The sequence below is a fragment of the Lissotriton helveticus genome, chromosome 3_1 (assembly GCF_964261635.1).
Source record: "Lissotriton helveticus chromosome 3_1, aLisHel1.1, whole genome shotgun sequence".
Classification (NCBI taxonomy): domain Eukaryota; kingdom Metazoa; phylum Chordata; class Amphibia; order Caudata; family Salamandridae; genus Lissotriton; species Lissotriton helveticus.
Window position 1 is genome coordinate 973974974 of NC_136061.1, and position 24434 is coordinate 973999407.

The 24434-nt window shown below is 41.7% G+C and overlaps 1 protein-coding gene across 8 annotated transcripts in view; it reads right to left on the reverse strand.

The window, feature by feature from the left end:
* Nucleotides 1-18813: 18813 nt before the first annotated feature.
* The window catches only part of HDAC4 (histone deacetylase 4), a 1367213-nt gene continuing 1361592 nt past the window's right edge, over nt 18814-24434 (reverse strand). For all 8 annotated transcript variants that reach the window (XM_078681413.1, XM_078681410.1, XM_078681417.1 and 5 more), the window contains one exon: nt 18814-22533. In XM_078681413.1, the coding sequence (XP_078537539.1) occupies nt 22482-22533 (52 nt within the window). In that variant the 3' untranslated portion in view covers nt 18814-22481. The remainder of the gene's footprint in view (nt 22534-24434) is intronic.

A 24434-nucleotide genomic window follows, 5' to 3' on the forward strand; every position in this document is an offset into this window, starting at 1 on the left:
ACTTCCTTGCACTCCTGCGGGATGTTTAGGTGGCAGAACTCTCGGTACTCAGGAGCCAAGCCGATAATCTGAGAGATTTCAGATTCGGGTGGAGTACCTGGCCTTTGGACAGAGTAGAGAGGGATGTTGATGCAGATGGATTGATGGTTGGACTGAGAGGCGACGGAGGTCCGTGAACCAATGCTGTCTCGGCCAGTATGGGGCAATGAGAATCAGGGTGCAGTGTTCCATTTTCATTTTCCGAATGACTCTGGTTATCAGGGGAAATGGCGGAAATGCGTACGCAAACACGTTGCGCCATGCGATGGAAAATGCATTTCCTAGTGACCTCGGTTGGGAATGCCAGCTTGCAAAGCTGTGGCATTTGGCGTTCTCCTTGGTGGCAAAGAGGTCTCTTCGCGGTCTTCCCCATTCCAAGAAGATGTCGTTTAGAATTCTTTGGTCTAGTTCCCATTCGTGGGACAGTGACCTCTGTCTGCTTAGAGCGTCCGCTATGACGTTGTCTTTTCCTGGGACATACTCTGCAGTTAATTTGATGTTGTTGTGTACTAGCCAGTTCCAATTTTTTTTGCGATTCGCGAGATAGTGTCAGCGAACGTGTTCCTCCCTGCTTGTTCAAGTAGTGCATTGTGGTTGTATTGTCCGTTCTCACAAGCACTGCGGAGTTCTTGATGCGAGGGAGGAATGCTTGTAGAGAGTGTAGAACTGCTCTCAGTTCTAGGAGGTTGATATGTAGAGACCTCTTGTTCCGTCCACTTGCCACTGATTTGCAATTCCTGAAGGACTGCACCCCATCCTTCTAGAGAAGCGTCTGTCGTTATGACATGTGGAGTTGCCGGTATCAAGAACGTCAGACCTTTCGATAAGTTCTTGTCTGTTGTTCACCAAAGTAAAGCCTTGGTTATTTGTCGAGTAATGAGGATGCGATCCTCGAAAGAACCTGTACATTGGGTCCACTGCTTGGTCAAGGCCTCCTGAAGAGGGCGCATTCTGAGCCGACAGTGAGGGATGAGTAGTACGCAAGAAGACATCATCCCTAGAAGGGACTTGAAGGTACGGACTTTGATGGTGTTTTTTGTAGACACTGCGGTAGCCAGATTGATCAGTTTGTGTTTCCGTTCTTGAGACGGGAAAGCTTTGGACGAGGTTGTATTTAGAGTTGCCCCCAGGAATGTGATAACTTTGGTGGGCTGTAAGGTCGATTTCTCGTAGTTGAGAGTCAGACCTAGGCATTGGAAAATAGTGAGACAGGCGTTGGAAGACATTTGCGTGTCTGTCATAGATGGTGCCTTCACCAGCCAGTCGTCCAGGTAGGGTAAGACCTGGTGATTTTGCTGTCTCAGGAAAGCTGCCACAGGAGCCAGGCACTTTGTGAAAATTCGTGGCGCCGATTTGAGGCCGAATGGGAGGACACAGAATTGGTAGGGTTGACCCGCTTCTTCGAATCGTAGGAATTTCTTGTGGCGTTTGTGTATTGGGATATGGTAATATGCGTCTTGCAGGTCCAAAGACGTCATAAATCTCCTTCCTCTAGGGATCCTAGGATTTCCTGAATAGTCACCATTCGAAACGATTGGCTCTTCAAGAATGTATTGAGTGCCCTGAGATCTAGAATGGGCCTCCATTTCTTCTTCTTCTGTTGAATTAAAAAGAAGCGGGAATAAAATCCCTTCCCTTGTTGAGCTGATGGAACTCGCTCTATTGCTCCTTTCTTCAACATTGAAGAGATTTCTTGCAGGAGTAAACAAAGGTGCCTGTGTTGTACCTTGCGAGGAGGAGTTAACGGTGGGATTGAATTGAATTCCAATGAGTGACCGTGCTGGATTAATTGGAGTACCCACCGATCTGTTGTTATCGATCTCCAATTGTGAAGGAAGTGCGTCAATTTTCCTCCAATTTTGAATGGACAAGACGGTGGGGGGACTGGCTGCTGGAAATGGTCATTGTCGTCCGCCGGCTGGTTTCCTCTGGGATTTTCCCCTGAAGTTCGATCTCCCGTAGGAGGTCTGACGACCTTGTTGCTGCTGTCGCTGCTGATATTGTGAGCGATTTTGATTGTAGGAATAAGAGGATTTTCCTTGATATGATCCCCTGTAAGAGGGTTGACCCCTTCCTTTGTGCCCACGAAAGGACTGGTTCTTAAATTGTAAAGTGCAGAGAGCTCTTGCAGTGTCTGTGTCTTTTTTGATCGCCTGCAAGTCCTCCTCAATTTTTTCTCCAAATAGGTGTTGTCCGTCATAGGGCATATCCAAGACTTTGGTTTGGACCTCCTCCCGGAAAGATGTGGCTTTGAGCCATCCTTGTCTGCGCAAAAGTGCTGCGCCTGCCAGCTGTCTGAAGCCTGTCATGGCGACATCTACAGCGGAATCGATGATCTCCGATGCTGACATTTGTCCTTCTTTAAGGAGAGATTGAACCTCATCCTTCAATTCTTCGGGTACATCCGCTAGATACGGAACAATGTCTTCCCATATTTGTCTATTGTATCTGCCTAGTAGCGCAATAGCGTTGGCCACCTTGATAGTCATAGCTGACGTTGAAGAAAAACGTTTGCCGATGCTATCCAATTTCCTGCCCTCCTTGTCTGGTGGTGCTGACAATGGTGAGGACGGATTTCTCGAATTCTTTTGTGCGGCTTGGGTGACTACCGAATCCGGCTTAGGATGTGCGTTAAGGCATGTAGGTGCTGTTGTTGGTGCCTTATACTTTTTATCCAGTCTAGGCACTACTATTGAAACTGATGCAGGTGTTTGCATGAGTTGCTGACCTTGTTCCCAGATGTGATCTATTATGGGAATCGATCTAGCCGTCTTTTTTATAGGATCTTTAAAGTCATATAAGAAACAATCTGTTTCCTGTGATTCTACAGTCATGTGGAACCTAGTGGCTGCTCTCTCTATCAAATTGTGGAATCCGCCGATATCCACTGGCGGAGAGTCTGAAGTATTGGGTTCTGGGGTGGCTGGAGAATGAGCGACAGTCTTCATCGCAGCCTCAACTTCTACGCCCCCAAACGCCAGCTTCGATCGACCAGCCACGCCCTCGCCGCCGTCCCCCGCATCCGAAGAGCCACCACAGGAGGAAGGTCCTTCTCCTACCTGGCCGCCAAGACTTGGAACTCCCTTCCGACCCACCTCCGCCTGACCCAAGACCACCTCGCCTTCAGGAAGCAGCTCAAGACCTGGCTGTTCGAGCAGTAGCGGACCCCCTCCCCCCAGCGCCTTGAGACCCTCCGGGTGAGTAGTGCGCTATATAAATGCTTTGATTGATTGATTGATTGATCGTCTCGGTTATGGGATAGGTCGTCTCGAACCTCTCCTTCTTCTGGTTCATCGCCTTCATCATCTGAAGATTGCATGTGATGAACTGTTTCCCTCTCTTGAGGAATCTCTAAAGGTGGTGGTCTTGACTTTGGAGATGGTTGCGGTCTGGATGATGCTGGAGATTTCTCCGTGGAAGGGGCCGCTGGCGATTCAGGGAATCGTTCTTTGAGGTCCTCGATCAAGAATTGTAGATCAGTGACTATAGCTGCCGGAAGGCAGATCATTGGAGTGACGTGAGTTTGTACTTGAGCTTGAACAGTTTCTTCTGTAAAAATGACCTCATCCCCATCGTCATCTGTGCTCTGGCATTTTACAATGAGATCCGATGGACTAGTAGCCTGATCGAATTGGTCGTCCTCTGATTCATCATCTTGTAATAGACAAGATGGGGGTAATTTTTGAACCCTACTTGGCGATGTCAAATCTGGTGTAATAGGCAGTTTGGTAATCTTCTTTGATTGAATTAATTCAGATTTTTTCCATGGCGTCGACGACGATGTCGTCGTTGCTGGTGTCGTAGACGGTGCTGACGTCGATCGTTTCTCCATTGTTGACGATGAGGTCGTCGACGGTTCCCTCGTCGACGGTGCGGTCGTCGGCGATGTTGTTGTCGACGGTGCCTTCGTCGTCGACGGTGCGGTCGTCGACGATGCTTTCGTCGTCGACGGTGGCTTAGTCTTCGACGGTGACTTTGGCGTCGACGATGCTCTTACCGTCGTCGATGTCTTCGTCGACGGTGCACCAGACGTCGATGGTGTCTTCGTCGACGGTGTAGGCGTCGCCGTTTTGTGTCTCGTCGTCGGTGTCGTTGTCGACGATGACGTCGACGGAGCCTTGATGAACGTCGACTGCTTTTTTATCAGTACAATCGATGACAGTGGCTTACCCGTCGTCGACGATTGAGTGGTCGTCGTCGTCGATGAAGAGGCTGACGACGCCATTGTCGTCGAAACCGTCGCCGTCGACGTGGAGACATATGTGGTTGTTCTTGAAGAAAACATCGATGAACTCGTCGACGATGACTGCGTTGGCTTTCTGAAGGTGGGATCATCCTTCACAGACGTATCAGATCTTACCTCAGAAGACTCTGTGGTAGTCTTTTTATGAGGGACGTCAGTAGGGCTAGGGGAAGCAGCCCTTGGCCTCTTCAATGACAGTTTTGATGAAACTGAAGCCATTTCACTGCCCTCTGAGGACAGAACATCATCCTCTCTGGTTTTAAGTCTGTTCAACCAGAGGAGCAGTCTCCCTTCTCTGTCTTTAAGAGTCTTAGTAGAGAATGTTCTACAAATCCTACATTCTTTAGGAGAATGATCAGGGTAAAGACAGTAGAGGCAAGTTTCATGCTTGTCATCGACGTGCAGTCTCTTCTTACCACAAGATGAACAGGCTCTGAACAGGCCTTTCTTCTGCTGATCAGCCATTGTTGTCTGTAAAGGCAAATTATTCAAGTTTTATGAAAAAAGAGATAAATCAAAGAAACCTGAGGAGAGCTCAGGTGGAGACTCCCTAGCACAACGTGCGGTAGAAAATCTGAGAGACTGAGGCTCCTGGCAGGAAGGTTCTAGAGGGAGGTGGTAGCTGATTGGCTACCTTCAGGATTTTGGTCCTTTTTACAAAAGGACATAGATAGGCTACTAAGGCAAGGCCCTTCGGCCTACTTTTCTCTATGTATGTCTATAGGACATTACTTTTCTATGTACCGGGGTCTCCCATCTCGACGACGGGGAATGATTCAGGCATGTGAATCTATGAAAGACACCCATAATACTGGATAACCTGTATACCCAACGTCTGGCTACAGCTGTATGTTTGTAACCGCTGCTGGTCAGTACCTAGAAAAGAACAAAATAGGATATACATGCAGTAGTGTGCAGCTGCGTACCTGGGGTCTGGCAGAGATTCCGGCCCAATGCCCTTTCCATGCTCTATCAGGCCTGAACAGGAAGGAACCTTGACCTGTCACTTTTTACTTGAACACTCAAAGGTTCAATTTAAGCAGGATGGAAAGACCTAGTGGCCAGGTGATCCTGACCAAAGAAAGCCCTAGCAGTTTGATGAACTGGCTACAATGGCAGCTTTAACTCTACAATCAGTTGAACTCTGTCAAATAGGAGCCCTAACCCCTGGGTCCAATGGGAGCCTCGTCCCAATAATCATGTGCCTTATGTTCAATGAGAACCTGTACAAGGTCCTTTATTATGCTATCTGTATGCATTTATTGTCTTTCTATAGTGCGGATATATACAAACATGCTTCTTTGTGTAACATTGAGGCATTAACAAAAAAATAAATCAAAAATGGAGGTGCAGTGAAATACAAACAAAAATTTTCAAAAGTAGATGTAGTAAGATTTGAAATAAGGTAACACTCAAATGGCGAATTAACAAATAATAGCTCATGAGAATCCTAAAATTAGAAAGAAGCATACAATATAATATGCTTATTTAGCTTAAATGGAGCTCGAAAAGATGGTGAGGATGTTTGTTTGAGTTCTTAGTGTAAGAGGGCCGAGTTCCAAAGGGTGGTTGCCGCATCAGACGTTCTACATTTTTGAGTTTCTGTCATAATGCAGTCTATGCTCCTGTGAACTCACTATCCATTAGACATGGTCATAGGTTTGGTTAAATAAGGTGGGTTTTCTAGATGAAGGCAGGTGTTCTAGACAGCTAGGAGAGTTTGTATTTGTGGTGTGGCCTATGTAAAGTATGCAATGCAACGACTGGTAATTTACTCCAGTCAATTGGTGTGGACTCTTGTCTAGTTCGATACATGGAATTGATGGTATAAATTCATGAAAAGAAACTCACTGGGTGATGCAGGGAGCCAAATATTAATTTAGTGTGAGACGTCTCATCAGACTAAAGGATGGCACACAATTCTACACCATATGAAGTAGGGCGACTGTATTGCCGAGAACTATAGGTTGACTGCATATGGGTAGTCCATATCTGATCAGACAATGACAGCGATTAGCACAGTTACACCTTTAATAAAATTCAAGAGGCACTGTCATAGTGGTGTTATTTAGTGCCATGAGGCTCTGACACAATTGCACTTTTCTGTCTTGATTTGGGTGAAAGCTATGAGTTTTGAATGTTGTAGGATTGTCTAACATTTGGAATAAGGTGCGAAGAAGAAAATCCATTTTACAATGTTAGATTGACACTATACTGTTTGCTGCTGCCTTTAAGCAACATTTTATAGTGTCAAAGTTATCTGTAGCTCTTGTACCTCTGTGAGAGTACGAAGTATTGACTAGTATCATATGCAGGCAAGTAGACCATCACGTTGTTCTACCACAATGTAATGACAGGGAGCAGCCTTCGGGCTTCTGTATGGAAATGTTGCAGCTGGAATGAAGCACTACAGGATACTAGATACAGTATACTGGGGTTTTGGATGGAGGCACCACAGAAGTTACAGAACAAAATAGTCTCAGCTTGGTAAAGTTTTCACAAACAGGATTACTTTCCCACGGAGGAAACGACAGCGATAGCAGAAAGGTTTCTGACTTGAGTAACATTTGCTTACCAAGATGTGCTTCCATAGCGAACAAGCTGGATGTTCTTACTTTAATACACAGCTACTCATCACACATATTTAAGCTGTTAACGTGGTGTTCAACTGAATAAAATTGTAGTTGTGGCCATGAATTCCTCTCAAGATGACAATTGCCACATTGCATACCTAATATGCGGAGTTGGACATTTTCCCCATATATGATACTTTACCTCTAAGTTCTCGCATGGGACGAGAGTACTCACAGAAAATACCTTACTGAAGTAGACACACTGAGATCAGAAGTGGGCTAACTATCTTACTGTGTAGGTAAAGGGAAGACAAAAATGCAATGGTTCTCAATAATTAGGTGACAAGGAAAAGCAAGGCACAACCACATTTATATATTTCATGTTCTTTTATTTACACCACAAGAATAACAAGCTGTCATAATGTGGTACAAAATACTGGACTGCTAACAAAAGCTGAAATAGAGTTGGTACTGTCAGAGAAAAGACACAATTGGTCAGTGGAATAAAAAAAAAAAAAACTTAAAATAACCCGCTTGACCCCTTGCTAGAAAAATGAAATGAATTCTGACGCTAGTAGAGGGGAACTGACCTTAAAAAGGGACTTTGAAAGAAATTAAGTAAAACTAAAAATTAAATTTGAACCCCACCATGGCTTTAAAGGGGTCCGGTGCATGAAGAACATGTACACACCAGACCTCTGGAAACAAGGCCAGTCCAATGGTGACAGTTCGAACAATCACAGGATGAATATCCGATAGTTACAACTCTTCAGTATACATAAATCTCCAATATACTCTGGGGAAACGGAGAGAAAGTGGGGGAAACACCTTCACCCCCTTATTTTATGTGTAGTAATAATTTTATATATATATTATATATATGTGTGTGTCATCCTCATAAACTGGAAAATAATGTCTCCAGTATGGAGCACCCAATAACTCTTCCATTTTTATCCTGTCAAAAGGTATACTCACAATCAAATATCGGGCAAAGTGAGGCCGAGAACAAGTTCAACCTTAATAACACGGAAGAAAAGCATGTCTCTTTTTTGTAATTTTTTAACAACGTTTTTTACATTTTTCTTTTAGTTTTTTAATTTTGAACCACAGTGCTCTCACAGTGCGTGGTGGATTTCTGTGATCATTAGTCAAAAGTGAAATCTATCTGCACAATGATTACAAAGAAATAAATGCCAACCCCACTGCACTGAAATGGGACCCACTGAAATGTTCATATATGATCTAAAAAACCATTGAGTACAATCATTCACAAAAAGGTTGGTCCTTCGGAAACCAAATCCCAAAAAATAAAAGGCGAACAACAGGAAGAAGACAACACAAGCAGTTTCCTGCTGATCGACTAACATGTCATCAACACAAGGTATGTGCACAAATACAATACAATAGTCTCTGCTTATTGGGATTTTGTAAGTGATTGAGAAACCAAACTTTACTGCACTACCTGATATTGAACTGTAGCTCTGCACTGCCAATAATCAATGAATGAGATTATCAGTATATGTGAGGCTACTATATTGAGGTGGTGTGATCAGTGCCCATGGTAAACTGCACAGAGGTTGCCTGAGTGTGACTGCCTGTTCAGCATGTGTGACTGTTATTCAACAACCTCTACAAGACTAATTTGCATGGAAGCTCAAGCTCCTTGGTACCTCAATTATTTCTAGTGACAGTTACTTCACAGAAAGGCTCATTGATAAGGGTTCATCTGTTCTACCGTCTTCTGACAATATACACATTACAATGGTCAATGAGCAACAAACAGAATGGAACATTTAAATGAACTCTCAATAAGTATTTAAATAAAGGGGGCACAGATCAATCATTCATCTGAATTCGACAATTGATGTTTATGATATACTGGGAGGGGAGTACGGGGGTACAAAGAGATGCCAAACTGCAAGATCCACATAGTGAAGCGCAAAAACAACAATAGTAGCCTAGTTCCAATGGATGCCAGATTGGTTACAGTCGTAGGACACACCAATGGTAGACCCTTCACAAGGTTCTTAACGGAAGTAAAGTGCTAAAATGCTATATACACAAGAGTTACAAAAAATTACAATTTCATGGCGTAATGATTTATGATTTAAAATGGCAGCAGAAGGAATCCATCAGGATAATAAGTGGAAGAAGAAATGTAATTGATCTCTAGCTAATCCCGTAACATGAATATGTGATCTTGTCTACTGAAGTATCAACCAGCCTGAGGTCAGGATGGACTGTCTAGCCAGGGAAGAAAAAGGTCTCCCAAATGACCCAAATTGATCAGTGCTCTGTTAACGATTGGCAGGGCTCTAAACTGCCTATAGGGTACCTCCACTTGGACACCTGTAAATAGCCCAAGGCAGAAAATTATCACCTGCATGTGCAAAGGAGGGCACATAAGTGCATTTTGCTGGGAGTCCATGGTAACTGTTTCACACCAAATGTGACACAGAGACCTAAGATTAGATAAAGAATATAGAACCAATCATAGAAATCACAAGTAACAATGAAAGCCTGTGATTTTGGAAGCAAAAGCTTACATTCTTCTTTCTGCTACATTAATATTAATTAATTCCCTTTAATGTCCTAGAAGGGATTTGCAAACATGATTTTGCAAGCTGAAAAACATCCTTACAATGGTCAACAGCTGCATGTTTGAATAGACTAGCATCATTCTATTTATAGTAGCTGATGAAGAAAAACTCTTCATACGAACATTAAGCAATAGATGAGTAGTCATCTCAAAAATGTAACTGATCCTCTTGTACCATACATGAGAGATAAACATTTTACTTCTCCTTTGTTCTATGCACAGAATTACAATTCACAAGCAGTGTATTACAGCCATAGCAATGTGTTGGAGAGAAAGTGAAATACGCCAAAGGCTTCAAGTGAAGTAGACACTACTGATCTATTGAAAAACTGGCATAGTTCACAGATTTGGACTCTGATTTCTATACAAGGCATGTGGGCATGTACACGCTGAATCTGTGCAGTTGTCATCGACAGGGCTCACACCGTTTTCCTGCCTCCACACACAGAGCTGATTTTTTTTTAAAGTTAGGTTTTACATTTTTAAATGACAATGTGCAGCCTGTAAAATAGACATGCAGTAATTCTTTGCTTTGAAAACAATCCGAAAGGTAACAATTCCACCATAGGTGGCCAAAAGGTAACTGAACATGCATAATATCCCACACCTTTATCTCTTCTCATTTATATATACTATTAAGTTTCTCATCCTGAAACCGGAAGTACTATCAGCAAATGAAGCCTAGCACAGACAGCACATCAGGAATTTGCAATTAATGTCATGATATGCAAAGAAAAGATTAAGCATGTCAGACCACTTCACCTACCAAACACTGTCCCTCCCTACACAGGCAATGGCTTGCTGGACATTGTCATTTCTCCTTTCAGAAGGAGCTTCAAGGACAAAGGGTTACACCTCTAGCTTCACCATGCAACAGTACTTTGGATGAGTAATGAGGCCAGATGGACCCGTTAAATATAAGATTATCGGCTTACTGGCCAAAACAAAGACTTGACGGATTTTTCTGATATTCCATGCTAAAATAGATGCCATTAAAGAAGAAGAAAAAATGAAAGGTAAGCTGCATGAACGCAAGACAATTTCTGTCCTGGGCATCAGCAGGCTTTATATTAGAGAAGAGAATCCTGAAAGAGGGGTCCACAAGTTTGCCATTTGTCCCTTACAGTGCCTCCACTAGTTCTCTAGCATGCCCAAACTATAGAAAGCCTTTGGAAGGGGAATCTCAGAAACTTACGTTTTAAAGTTTCATATAACACACAGGAGAGACATTTTTCTTAGCTTGTATGACATGAAAAGGTCAAAGGAATGGATACATACTCTTTTTATTTTATTCTAAGAGGAATGAAATAGTCTGGTACTTCATCCTGAGAAAGATGCCTGCATGGGCAGAATGTGAATTATAAAATAAGCCATAAGAGTATATTCTTATGGTATCCTCTATGATGTGGATGGTAAAAATACAGTAGGAAGCAGTAAACTCCCAAAGTTAGGAAGGGGTTGAATATTAATTACGCATTCCTGTGAACATGGGTTTTGGGGACAGATTAACTAATTTCTGCCTGCACCCTAAACAAGTTTCTTTTTTGTAAGAAACTCTGGTATTTGATCATCACCACACTGAATTCCCAAGTCCTCATTGTCCAGCCACAAATCCAGTCAGAAAGAAATATAGTAATTTCCTTACAAATAAGACACTATGTCCCAAGACTAGGTTCTTAACTCGTCCAGCTGAAAAATACTCTCTATACCATTAAACATTTCAGGCCAAAAAACAGATGTCACAGTTCATGAAACCAAAATTAGGAAACCATTCCCTGCTAATGGCAGTGGTAAACCACCAGACCGTTAGCAAAATGCACTTCTTCTAACTTCACAGCTTACCACCTTTCAGTCAGAAAATTCCTACGGAAGATTCAGCTTGCAGCATGGCACTGTCTAAGTCTTCTTGATTGCTAGCACTTACAAGCACGTACAGGTATGGATTTTGAATGGAAAAATATCTGAGTATTGTGAAGACTAGCAGTAAGAAATGAGCGTCACTTTGCAAAGGCTCCAGAACTCAATTTTGGATTTGAAAAGAAAATCTTAATTGGTAGTGAGTGTTTTTATTGTGCATCTGAGAAATGTTCGAGGACAATTCACATTAGGGAGTACATGTAAGCAGCTTGAAGATCTATAGAGCACTGAAGAATATTTCATAGAACAATGACCAGATAGCTTGCAGGGTTGTACTTCTCAGAGGACTATACAGTCCATAATGCTGCACATGTGGCAGGAGAAATCCTCCTCTTTAACTGATCTACCATGCTCCCACTACAAAAGCTACTTGGCTAAGTGAATGACTCCATTGAAATGGGCAAAATGCCATGCAATGAAGACAAGATCTCAACTAGGGGCCCTGAATTTCTTGGCTGCCCTTACTGGGTAAGAAAGAGATGTAACAATGAGAACACCTATAGGTATCAGACCTCTCTAGCAGCTGTTTATCTCATACACTGACAACTGCAAGTCACAAAATCAGTCAGTAGAACACACATGCATTTGCTGTATCCTGAAATAGCCATTAATATGTATCAAAGGCAAGACATGATAGGAATCAATTCTGTTAGTCATAAAATTAAAGAAGATAAATACACGTTTAACTCAAAGAAGAATACAATTACGGATGACACTTTTTGTTTGAAATTGGCCACTGCTACAAAAATAAAAATGTTGGAAAACACGGATTATAGATAAAAAGGAACCTGCAGTGGAAAAGATGAAACTAAAATGCCATCAGGGAAAAATTAACCAAAAACACTATGTAAGTTTCCGGGTACCATATTAATACACTATCTCAAATGAAGATCCAAATCCTAGAAATTGAAAGAATTGTGTTCCAAAATCGGATTCTTGCCATTCTAAGACTAACCCTAGAACAGACTTAGGTTTGAGAACTTGAGGTAAGAGCCAATGCTGGCAGCACACTTGCATACAAATCCTCATGGCTGGTGATATCGCTGAGAAGAGCTCCTTGGATTATTTTGGAGAAGGGTGTGATGAGACACTACACAAAGACACCTTCTTTCAAGATGTTTTATAGAAACTGACTTTACAAAGATCTTTCTGTTCAAGAAATGTTTCAGAGTGCCTACATCAATGTTTAAGGGAGACCTTTTCTAGGTGAGTTTCCGAGTTGTTTACAGATGTCATTTCCAGACAGTCGCTCAGACTGAACAGTTTCAAGAAACATACACCACACCTTTCAATTGCACGACAGTGGGATTTCATAATGACTAGCCAGTTTGAGTAGTTCAGGGGTCCGCGGTGGCATTTAGGAGAGTCCATGTACCCATGACGTTACAGAGACGGGCATCTGTGCAGGCACATAGGCGAAAATACAGATACAGTACAGAAGGTCCGATACAAATTAAGGTGTATATACACAAATAGGAAGATCACAGTGGTTGACAAATAAGCAAACATAGAGAAATCCGATCCAGAAGGACGAAGATGGCACTAGCAAAAACACAATGATTCAATAGTTTGCACGTATCACTATAAACAGGTGTGCTGCAACTGTGAACGTATCTAGTAAGATATGCACATGTTCAAAAACAAATACATACACCCAGAAATGTAGGCTAGCAAGTGTATAACTCAAACCAGTGTTTCTGTAAACATCTTAAAAATGAGACTGCGTACCATGTAAATGTCACCATAAACCCGGAAGGGTATTCTACTCGGATGTAATTTACATGAAAACAATTTCTACTTTTCAAACCACGTTGTTTAGTTTGTTTTATTATGGAATGACGGAGTTACAATTTTGCTGCAAATAAAAATGTTCACTGAAAATAATTAATGATGTTTACTTATTAAAATGCCAATTTAAACATTTTGCCTGCTTAAGTGATTTTAAATCTTCAGTTAGTGAATGACAAAAAGCATATTGAATGTTCAGGTGATTTGTGCACACGCCACTAGGATTGAATTGTTTTGTTTTGAAATCACAAATAAGAGGGCAATTGGATTAAAGTAACCAATTGGCTAGTGATGTTAGTATAATGTTATAAGGTTTTGTCAGTGAATTATCAGGAAAATGTCCACTTCTGTTTATGCATGTAGAAGGATCAAACCATGTAAAATTAAGTTGCTTTTGCCGAAAATCTACAAACACCAAAAGCCGAGACAGAGGAATAGACATACATGTAAAGCCAGGCAAACCTGAATCAGTGGAATGAGAAAAACACCACTACAGTCAGTCAGGCAAGTGCACATATACGCACCACATAAGACACAAGAGTAGAGAAGCTGCAAATTGCTTTGATGCTCATGTCCAATAGTGCTCAGCAAACAATTGAATCAGTCTCTTATACAGTTTCTTAAAAACAATTTAGATGCAATGATACCCGATCTGCTTTCTCCTCAAAGTTAAGAGAAATGCCCAAGGCTTCAGTCCGTAAAGACTCCAAAGTAGAAGAGAAAACAATAAACTCCTCAATACCTCAAAAGACCAGCAACAAACTATCAGCCTGGGCACACAAAACTCCCAAGATAGACAAGCCGCTCAGACAGATCATGCAGCCTACAGGAAACGTAAAAAAATATATTCATATACATCTATATATTTATCTATATATTTATATGATATTGTTCAGAAATTAAGTGGGCTAAGAAAAGAGTTACATTAGACTTAGGGTGTAAGGAATGACCGTGTTAGTTAGAGATGTTCCAAGAATGTCCTTATGCAGCCTGCAAAATGGACACATGCTCAGCGACCAGGGTCTGCCTGGTTTGGTGAGGAAGTGCTAATCACCTGGGATCAGTTGCCAATCTACCAGGACCGCAATATCAAAGACAGCCTGCGTGGTCCGACCTACAAATAAAACACAAAGGATACTTTAAACTGGTATAACAAAACCGTTTGATGCAATATAAACCATACAGAATTTTGGGGTCGTTCAGACTGAGCATGAAACAACCGTCTGATATGCGAGAGTAGTTCCGAGGGAGCATAAATTAAGTCGGAGGTGGCTGGGCACAGGCATTCAACAATTGTGACCAAGAATTATTATTTCGGCAAGAATTGCAGCAAGAAAATAAAGATCAGCTGAACATGCATGATTTGTGAAATGTCTAGCCCTCACTGAGGTGGAACATATAATGCCCCATGATCTCTGGCCATGGTTACACAGGAAACCTGAAAAGAACAACCACTAAATGCTGTAGTGTGTTTCCTAAAATGCTACTAACTACACCTTCATGAGAGAACGAATGAGGCACCGCTAGCAGGCCCCAAACTACAAATACCATCAGCTAGTTGGTCAGCAGGACATGACGCTATAATAAGTGGAAATAAATGAAGGACAGGTCTGTTTTGAAACCAACCCGTGATGAAGGTCTAGGGAGAGACCGAAATGCATTGGTTATTTGATTGTGCCATAATAAAATATTGTAAAGCTGACTTTCTGGGAGTGTGCCTGTTTTTAGTGCTTTCGCACTGATCTGGAATGAATATATATATATACATTTATTTTTTTCCGCACTGATCTGGAATGAATATATATGTGTGTGTGTGTATATGTATATATATATATATTCACACACACACAAACCTTTGATTGACATGAGAATGGATTTTGCTGCCGGTCACAGAGCACTCATGCTGCCACCAACATATTTCGGGCAAGATGCAGTATCTCCACCGGTATATTACCTGCATGAGGAACAATCTAGCTTCAAAATAATCAACTATAAATATCAAAGAAATATTAGTGTGCCCTATGCATGAAAAATAGCAGCTGAATAGTCTTTGTTTACTTCACCTAGAAGTCCTCATAATTCAAACCGTCTCCAGATCCAAATTCAGATTCAAAGACACTTTAAAAAAACGGTTGTCTACAGAGAGAAATGATGTAGATTGGAAAGGCAAGTTGCTTCTGTACTTAGACCATCTGATACAAAATCGACACTGGAGATGACTCAAAGATGGGTAGTAATTTAACAAAAAATATAAAAAAAAGTGAGCAAAGGTCCATATTGCTTTCCTTGCCCAAGTTGCTTAATTTTTTGTGACCAGACAGTCACCTATTGTAGTGAGGTTGGTGGATTTACTGCAGAAATTGCTAAGTTAGCACAAGTTTAGCTGCCATGCTGCTGCGTTTGCACACATTACTACACGACTGTTTTTTCTAAGACTCTGCTTGTGCCTGTTCACATGAGAACCATCTGCCTTTCGTGTTCCTTGCTGTTCGCTGTGGTATTCGTCTGTACATGATGTGCAAGGTAGAAAAACAATGCCCCTTGTTATTCTGCTCTGGTCAGTCCCCGGCACCTAGACATAACACGAAGCACAGCGGCACTGCTGAAAATTGAGTGCTTTTAATATTGCATGCCTACATGTTCGAGGCACGTGGAGAAAAACCTTTCCAGAGAGAAGAGCTATGCTTGTCCGGAGATGTAAACCTTTGCATCTAGACTTGGAGGTATGGGGTCCCCCTGACAAAGCCCAGAGGTCTTCTATTTTTATAATAAACTAGTTCCTAGCATGGGGAGGGTGGCAAGGCACAGTAGGCCGTTTTTAACTAGCTCTATAAAATTATATCCGTGTTCATATTATATGGAATTGTAACAATGCTCACTATATTGTGTTTATGCATTCTGCTGTTAGTAATAGCACGTGTACTGCATTTTAGAGCACGTTAGTTAAAATAAGCATTTGAAACTATACTGTGGCTCTGATTACTCATGTTGTGGACAAATATGAGTGAGTGAGTGAGAGTGTTCTTGCTCCCGCGATTCTGGAGAGAGTCGCAGTGACACGTTCTGGGTTGCCTAATCATTGGTAGCTTTGTTGTAGTACGGAGAACGAATGAGACACTAAAGCTAGTTGGATTGGAATTTTGAGCACTAAGGTTGGTACACCACTATGCATTGAGGTCCTGGTTTCCTGCGCACAGTTCTGTATATTTGCAGAATCCCTGCAACACTATTTTGGAAAAACAGATGCTCTTCATTTTTTAACTGCAGTGCCAAATTCAAACACAGTGTGTGACAATCTGTGCTTAATATAAAAGGGAAGTGCTGGTTTTACTTCTAAAAATTGGAAGGCCAATGTTTGTCTTATTCTTGCAGTCAAAATAAATAATGTTAACTCTGGTGCACATGAAATCTTCCTATAATGGCTGAATCTGCACAAAGATACTATTAATGAAATGTCCTTGCTTATCCATTCTTGGGTCCAGAGTGGGGATAAGCTCGCTGTTCGAACTGGAAAATATCTTAAACCCATACCTCAAATGCCACCTTTTGTCAACAAAGTACTTAGTTTGAACTAAAAGCCAAGTGTGTCTTCTCCCCGAGTAGCAACTGGCCATGTAGATGCATCTAGGTTTTCTATAAATGTTGTTCCTGCCTTCCATACTTTTAGCAAAGAGCTCAAAAGTTACATTCAGCTTTCGAGGTAGAAATTCCACCTGGGAATCTAGATAAAACCCAAGGCGAGAAAGTCCTGTCTGTGCCAAAAGTTGAGACCTACCCTAGTCTTGATGGTCTGTAGACAGCACCCTGAGCAAAGAACTTCTTAAGCTACCTAAATGTTTATATTTCTTCCTAGGTTTAACCAGGTCATATCACTTTATTACTCAAATTCTGGAATTCTGTCTGGCACTCTAAGCAGACATAGGGCTCCAATACCGTATTGGGACACAAGGAGAACAAACCTTGGGGGGTAAAAAGAAGTCCAGATTTAGAAGGTGTTTATGTCAACATCGACTGGCTTTAAATGCAGATGCACTGTAAGCCAAATATCTAGGTTCCAAACGTTGATTGTGGTTTCCTATTCTAACGATCTGGCACTAGAGATAGAGACCCTATTTCTCTGGAGAATAATGCCGAATTACGATTTCGGGGCGAATAACCCAAAGCTTTACAGCTCCAAAATCTGCATGTTCCTGTCTATAACAGGAACTTTTCATAATCATGCTTGTGATATGCACGGTTGCTTCAGTTATCGCACATATCCTGCTCGTTATGAGGACTTAAGTATTTCTTAGATTCTATAACAAACAAATATCCCGGCACTCAAAAGTAATGACTCTTATTCATATTTGTATATAACCAAAACAAACTGCATTGAATGGTGTCAAAAATATCACTGGCAACAGGCAGATTTGGATCCGTACAAAAGATTTGATTTTTTAATTTAGAAAGACATGTTGTCAAACATCACAGTTTTCAAACAAGACCACGAAAGAACCATTGTCCCTAAAATGAATGTAACATTGAAGAGACTGTTCATAAAAAGATGGTTGTAGCCTTATGGTCTGATCCAAATGAGCAACAGCCGACACGTGTTTCGTCACGTCAAGGGACTTCCTCAAGGCTTTTTCAAAAAAAAATTTAAGGTTTCAATGGCTGCACATATATTTGATTCTCGATGTCTTCTCAGACAAAGAACAAATGTCTTTGAAAGAAAATTCCTGATTTACAAGACGTCATCCACCTATTCCTTGGATTCAAAAACGGGATAACTGCTAGCACAGGTAGTTCCAAAAGTATATAGCAAAGGTTTTCTGTATTATGTCCCAAATTGTACGTGTTCCAACAGTATGATCGGCCCAAAGAATTTTTAATGAATTGTGTTAGTCCCCGTTGGTAAAATCTTTATTCCATCATGGGAATTTTTTTTTTACAGTCTCTTGTGTGGAGTACACATTTATAGGAATCCCAACAGGCTGTGATAGGCCCGGTGTGTTTTTATATGGAATGTGATGAGCCCATGCCGTTGGAATTCCGCATAGAAACACACGGGCCTATCACAGCTTGTCAGGATTCCTATAAATATGTCTTCCACACAAGAGACTGTAAAAGAAAAATATTCGCATGATGGAATAATGATCAAGACCATAAGGCTAAAAACATCTTTTTATGAACAGTCTCTTCAATGTTACATTCATTTTAGGGACAATGGTTCTTTTGTGGTCTTGTTTGAAAACTGTGATGTTTGACAACATGTCTTTCTAAATTAAAAAAAATCACATTTTTTGTACGAATCCAAATCTGTCTGTTGCCAGTGATATTTTTGACACCATTCAATGCAGTTTGTTTTGGTTATATACAAATATGAATAAGAGTTGTTACTTTTGAGTGCCGGGATATTTGTTTGTTATATTATTTATCACAGTGAATGCAATGCAGGACCTGTGTAGCCAGGCATCTAGGTAGTAAGGTGCATTTTTATCCTGAGTGGCACCACAATCAATTGCCGTTCTGTTCTTTGTAAATTACGAAACAGAAAACATTATTTGATTACCCAATCTGATTATAGACTTACTTGAGGTGCGTTCCCTTGTACATTACTACCGCGTAAGTGTTGTTGTATTTATTAGATTCCTTTATAGCCATGCTTGAAGAATGACTTTGTGGAATGATAACCATTACCAGGGCACTATAACTCGGTCTATAGAACTCTTTTTAGGGCAAGAAATTGAGTGGCTTTCAAATTTTCTCACATCAATGCGCCTTTTTTGGTGCGATGCTGGGTGACTTCAGGGTCTAGGAATTATAACAAAGGCAAAAGCACCATTTCAAACGTAACGAATATAAGGTCTATTACACTCCATGTATAAAGGCATTGCAAACTTGTTGCTACTTGAAGTAGTGTCACTCATTGCAACTGCTATAAACAAATTAAAACAAAAAATACCAGATTAATTAACAATAAGCAGTAATTCTGGTTTAGGTCACAGTGTAAACGGTGGATTTCACCTATCCTGAGAGTTCCTCATACTGTAGCTCCAACTCCCTCAAGTGTTGCTTTCTAGTGCTAGTATTTAAGCACATATGCAGATTCATGTCAACGTGTAAACCTAGAATTTTCCACCTAGAATAACAATAACACTGATGGAAGGCACTAGGTCTTTAGGATGCTCTCTTATGACACTGCCAATAAAGTCAGCATTAATAACTTTTTACAGTTTAAGCGTGGCCACCACTCTATTTTAAGTGTCCACCCTTTTGGATTTAGGTGAAGACTGTGTGAAGAGACATTGGAATGGTAGGTAATCCTCAGGTTATGCTTTTTCTACAACCAACTGAGTTTACCCTATTGAGCAGAGAGGAAGCAATTGAAGAAAACCACAGTGCACCAAATAGTATAGAAAACTAAGATTCAACCTTTACCCTAATTGTCATACTAGAACAGTCCACTTTAACACTATGAGAAGATCCGTCATTTGTACCAGAGAAAATATCACTAATAAAATTCTCCCTATAAAACACCTCATGAAGCAGAGGGGAGTGATGCGAACCCAATGTGCCATTAACTGAATTACTTTCAATATGATGGTATGCAACTAGATAGAGCTACAGGTAGAGGTAGCAAAACCTTGGCCCGTTAGGATGCCCAGCAACCGCTATTGACCTGGAAACTCCGCAGACTAGCTGTTAACATCTGCTACCCCAAAAGTACATCTGGATCTGGTACATTGTTTGAAAAATGTCAGCAAGAAACGTCAAGCATGCTGGACAAAGCAGCAGATGGCAGCAAGACAACAAGGACAAAAAAAGCAGTGATCCCAGGGACTTTCAGTTTAGCACATCTTCCTCTCGATTTTTGTGAATAAAAAGAACATTAAATGCATTGTAAGGGACCAGATCGAGACAAGCGTATGGAAGCAGTCCTTAGTGTTCATGTCCCCTAAATGCGTGTACAAAACAGACCAAAAATACAAAAATATAAAGGCTGTGCAATAAAACCTTTAACTTACGGTAAGGATACAATATATGGGCAATGAGAGAACTGTGTGGACAGGGCAATTACGCCATGTCCTTCCACAGGGACAGCAATCGGAAAAGTAGACTATATACAAAAGGGTTGATATCACACAAGATGGCAAGCTACCTGTTGAAAACTTCCCCAATGTGATCACCGGCTAGCACACAGTACCTGTTGCAGGCACTGCCAACCAGATGAATCACACGTGGCACAGAAGTCGTCCACTATTGGTGGCAATGGGCTTATTAATCTCTTCCCAGTCTGTTGTGTTATGCAGCCACCAGTGAAACAATCTACACATGACCACACTTTGAACTCAAGGGGGTGACCGCCATTCGTATAGATACCATTTCTTAATCATTGTGAGCAGACGAGGTCTGTCACAATATGTGGTGAGAATGAAAAGAAGCGTTCACATCACCTGATGAGGCATGCCCTAACCCCAGCTGAATGGCCTGCTTTCTGAATTTAGTGCATGAGATTTGCCTAGACACCAAAGTCACAGACTATGCCTGCTGATGTTGCCGTGCGTATTGGTGTACCAAACAATTACTCGCATTGGTATCAAATTAAAAGTGGTAAGAAAAGTTGTGCAGGTGGGAATGAATGGGAGGAAAATCAAAGGCAGGCTGAGGGAATGCAAGATTTCGACAGTACTTAGAAAAGGAAAAAAACAGCTAAAATGGAAAACTCGCCTCTAAAACAGCAAGTCGCTAGCATTCTCAAAATTACATCACTATAAAACAGACCCCAGCAAACACATGGGTATCCTGCTGTAAAAAAAAATCAAGTTTGTGGTTAAAAAGCCTCCAAATCAAAACAAAACAAAATCAAATGAAAAGATCGACTTCAAAGAACAATGTTTCCGGCAGCTGCCAGCAGCCATGGTCTTGGCTTTCAGAAAGACTGAACATCTGGAAAAAAGTGGTTTGAAACAAGCAGGCAAACTGCTGTGACTGCATCCCCCGAGAAACCAGTCTAGGTATTTAAGAGATCCGAGCAATCCTCTGGGCCCTGTACCCATTATGAATATTACAGAGGCCCCTGTTCGGAACGGGGTGGTTGTGTTTTTTGTCCTTTTTTTTACTATTAGCTATAGATGCATCACAAATATACCAAAAAAAATGTCACAAGAGTCCCATGCCTGAACAGGGAGTAGTGTTTGGAATACAGAATGTATTCATACACATAAAACATTAAAGTAGGACCTCATGCTGTATATAATAAAATGCAACCTCTGCTCGTGGGCCCCACAGCCAGCCATCCACAAGATGAAGGCTTCCTTGCGGCATCGCCTGGAGATGGGGCTGAATCAAAAGCCGGACAGCACGAGCAACTCCACCTCCATGGCAATCTACCAGAGTCAGAAAATGTAAAAGGAATAAAAAAGGAAGATAATGTTAACGCAAACGTGGGTAGGAGAAGGACCTTTGTGCCGCCCACCCTACGGCATCTCAGCATGCTAGTCCAGGTCTGGGAAATCTCACAGGACAACGGTCCGAACAATCCCACAATCCCTCCCCAAGTTAGTTCATGTTTACTTCGATCGTGTCTTTCTCTGCATTTTGTGTTAAGGCGTCGTTCCTCAAACATTGCAAAAAGGGAGAAATGTATCCAAAAAATGAGGCAATCCATTCAACGCGCAGACAAGGCACAGCCATCCACCGGGCACAGCGCTTGCCGGGGCACCACCTGCGGCGTTTCCTTCCTTCAAAGTCAATACGAAATACAAATGTACAATGTCCTCCTGCGCGTCTCGCCAGCCTGCGCCCAGGCAGCCGGCAGCACAGTGTTCGGACTCTGAGAGTGTTGTTGGTTCGACTTCGCAGAAACGTGGAGGAAAAAAACAATACGAACTACGACAGACTGAACCGAGTGCTTTTGAAACAGTGTATTTATCTCGCGGATTCTCGAACCGTAAGCACCGTTTTATAAACCTGTGAGTGTTTCAGGTTCTTTTTTTATTGTAAAGTTTGGCAAGTGTGCCCAATGCTCCTCCCGACTTCGCCCCTTCTCAGCTTCCTGCTCCGCCACGGGACAGACATGGCTTCAAGGACAGTCTCGGACGGGCTGCGTGCGTGTTCCTCGCCAGCACAGCAACCTTTCTCTCTTCCTCTCTGAAATATGTATATGTTGTATACATGGACTTGTCTGAATTTGTTGTTTGTAATATTTGTACACCCAGTTGTCGCTCTGTATTCTGGACGAACACCGTGTGACTGAACACAGGAGTAAGAGGAGAAATCTTCTGGGCAGAACCCTTCAAGATGTAGGTGGATCAAGCAGAGCTCCATCCATGGACAGTTGCTACAGGGGAGCCCCCTCTTCCATTGGCTCCTCCTCGTTTCTGTGCACATTTCTTCCCAGCAGCAGTCAGTGGATAAAAGAGAAAAGAGAAATAAAGATAGAGACCGTGAATTAAAAGGCAAGCCTCACAATGCAAAACAAATCAACTCTTTTCCTTCAGTAAGCATTCAGTGCACTCTTAAACATGTTTGGTACCCCAAGCAAAGGCGAGTTGTGGGGCCTCCTGTTTGAACAACTTTGCATTTATGACCCTGTTTCAGCTACTTCAAGGTCTCACGATGCATAATCACAGCGACTTGTATATTACACTTTCAGAAACATGGGTACAAAAAAACAGCCGAAACCTCAAGCTGTCCAGCATCGCCTGGCAGATAGCACCAAAAGAAAGCTTGAACAAGTGTGTGTAAACCCATTTGTGTTTGCACTTGGATTTAGATTTGCTTGGTCTTGCAACACCACAATTGTACGCGGAATTTAGTGTCAAAGCAGCGTGTTCTCACTACTCCAGTAAACACATGATTAGGCTGACTTGGTGGATGTTTGGCAGACTAGTGCATAATAATAAAATAAGACAATTGTGAAGTATTGAAATTTTGCTCTATTTGAAATATATTCATAGTCACAAATAAATATCCTTTCCCAACTAAATTCCCACTGCAACAGTGAAAAATCAACAGTGATGGAAGACATGTTTAGAATTATTTGCAGCCATTGGTGATTGATTGCTCTGACTGAATTTCCGCCCAAAGCAATGTTAGTTGTAGTTCCGAAATTCAAGTGGATGACAATTTTTCCATAAAAATCTTTCCCAGACTTCTCCTTCCTCCCTTCTTCTATGTGTATACTTCTCTGGCTAGACCGGAACCTCTAACTTTGCTGAGTAAAAGAAATGGTAGAAGGCAGGACACATAAGCAGCACAGAAATGTACGGAATGGTATAGAAAAAGAGGTAAAGTTGAGATAGAATGCAGGCCGAGATAGGTGAGGTGTGGAAAAATGCAAGGTAAATACAGAAAGGTAAAGTAACTAGAAAAAAAGACGGAAACAGAAAGTTGCAGATAGAGAAAGGTAAGTCGAGGCATATATAAGGATTTAGTGTAAGGAAGAGAGCTAAACTGTGAGAAGGAAATGCAGACAAAGGAAGAGGGGTGGGATACACTGAGGGGTTAGGTGCAGAGAGTGAAGGTAGAAAGAGGTGACAGGTAATAGTCTGAAACAGTGACAGAGATATAAGGTAGAAAGTAGTCAGAAAGAGGGGGGAATTTAAAGAGGTAACGAAAGACATGTTAGGTAAAGTATAATAATGCAATGAGGAAGGTACAGAGTGGGAGTTGAAGAGCTGACAGAGATGAAGAGAAAAGAGGTGAGGGTAGAGAGACAGGAAAGATGGAGAAAGGGCAAGACAGAAAGAGGTGGACAGGGAGAGAGGTATAAAGAGAAGTAGAGAGGTGTGGTAGAAAGAGCAGGTTGAAATAGAGAAAGATATTGAGTGGAAGAGAGGGGTAATCGGAGCTTAATTTGAGCCAGTGATTGCATGTGGGGGTCACCAGCACTCTTTTTTGGGGGGCTGAAAGAACAAGTTACTTATCCAGTATTGGGGTATCTTTCAAAGATTCACATGCCCGAATCATTCCCCGTCGTCAAGGCGGGAGTCCCACGGTAAATAAAAAAGCAGTGCCAAAGCACTTTGTAGTAGTAGTAGGGCCTAGAACTAGGCCTGAGGCCTACATTATAGTAGCCTATCTACATCATTATGTCAAATAGACCAAAGTCTTTGCTCCAACCAATCAGCTCACAGCACCCTCTAGAACCCTCTCTGCAGAGGTAGTACTCCTCAGATTTTCACCGCACGTTGTGTGGAAGGGAGTCTCCCTGAGTCTTGACTCAGTTTTTTCCTAAGAGCTTCAGGATGTCTGACAAGAAGGCCTTGTTTAGACCTTGCAGAACCTGCGA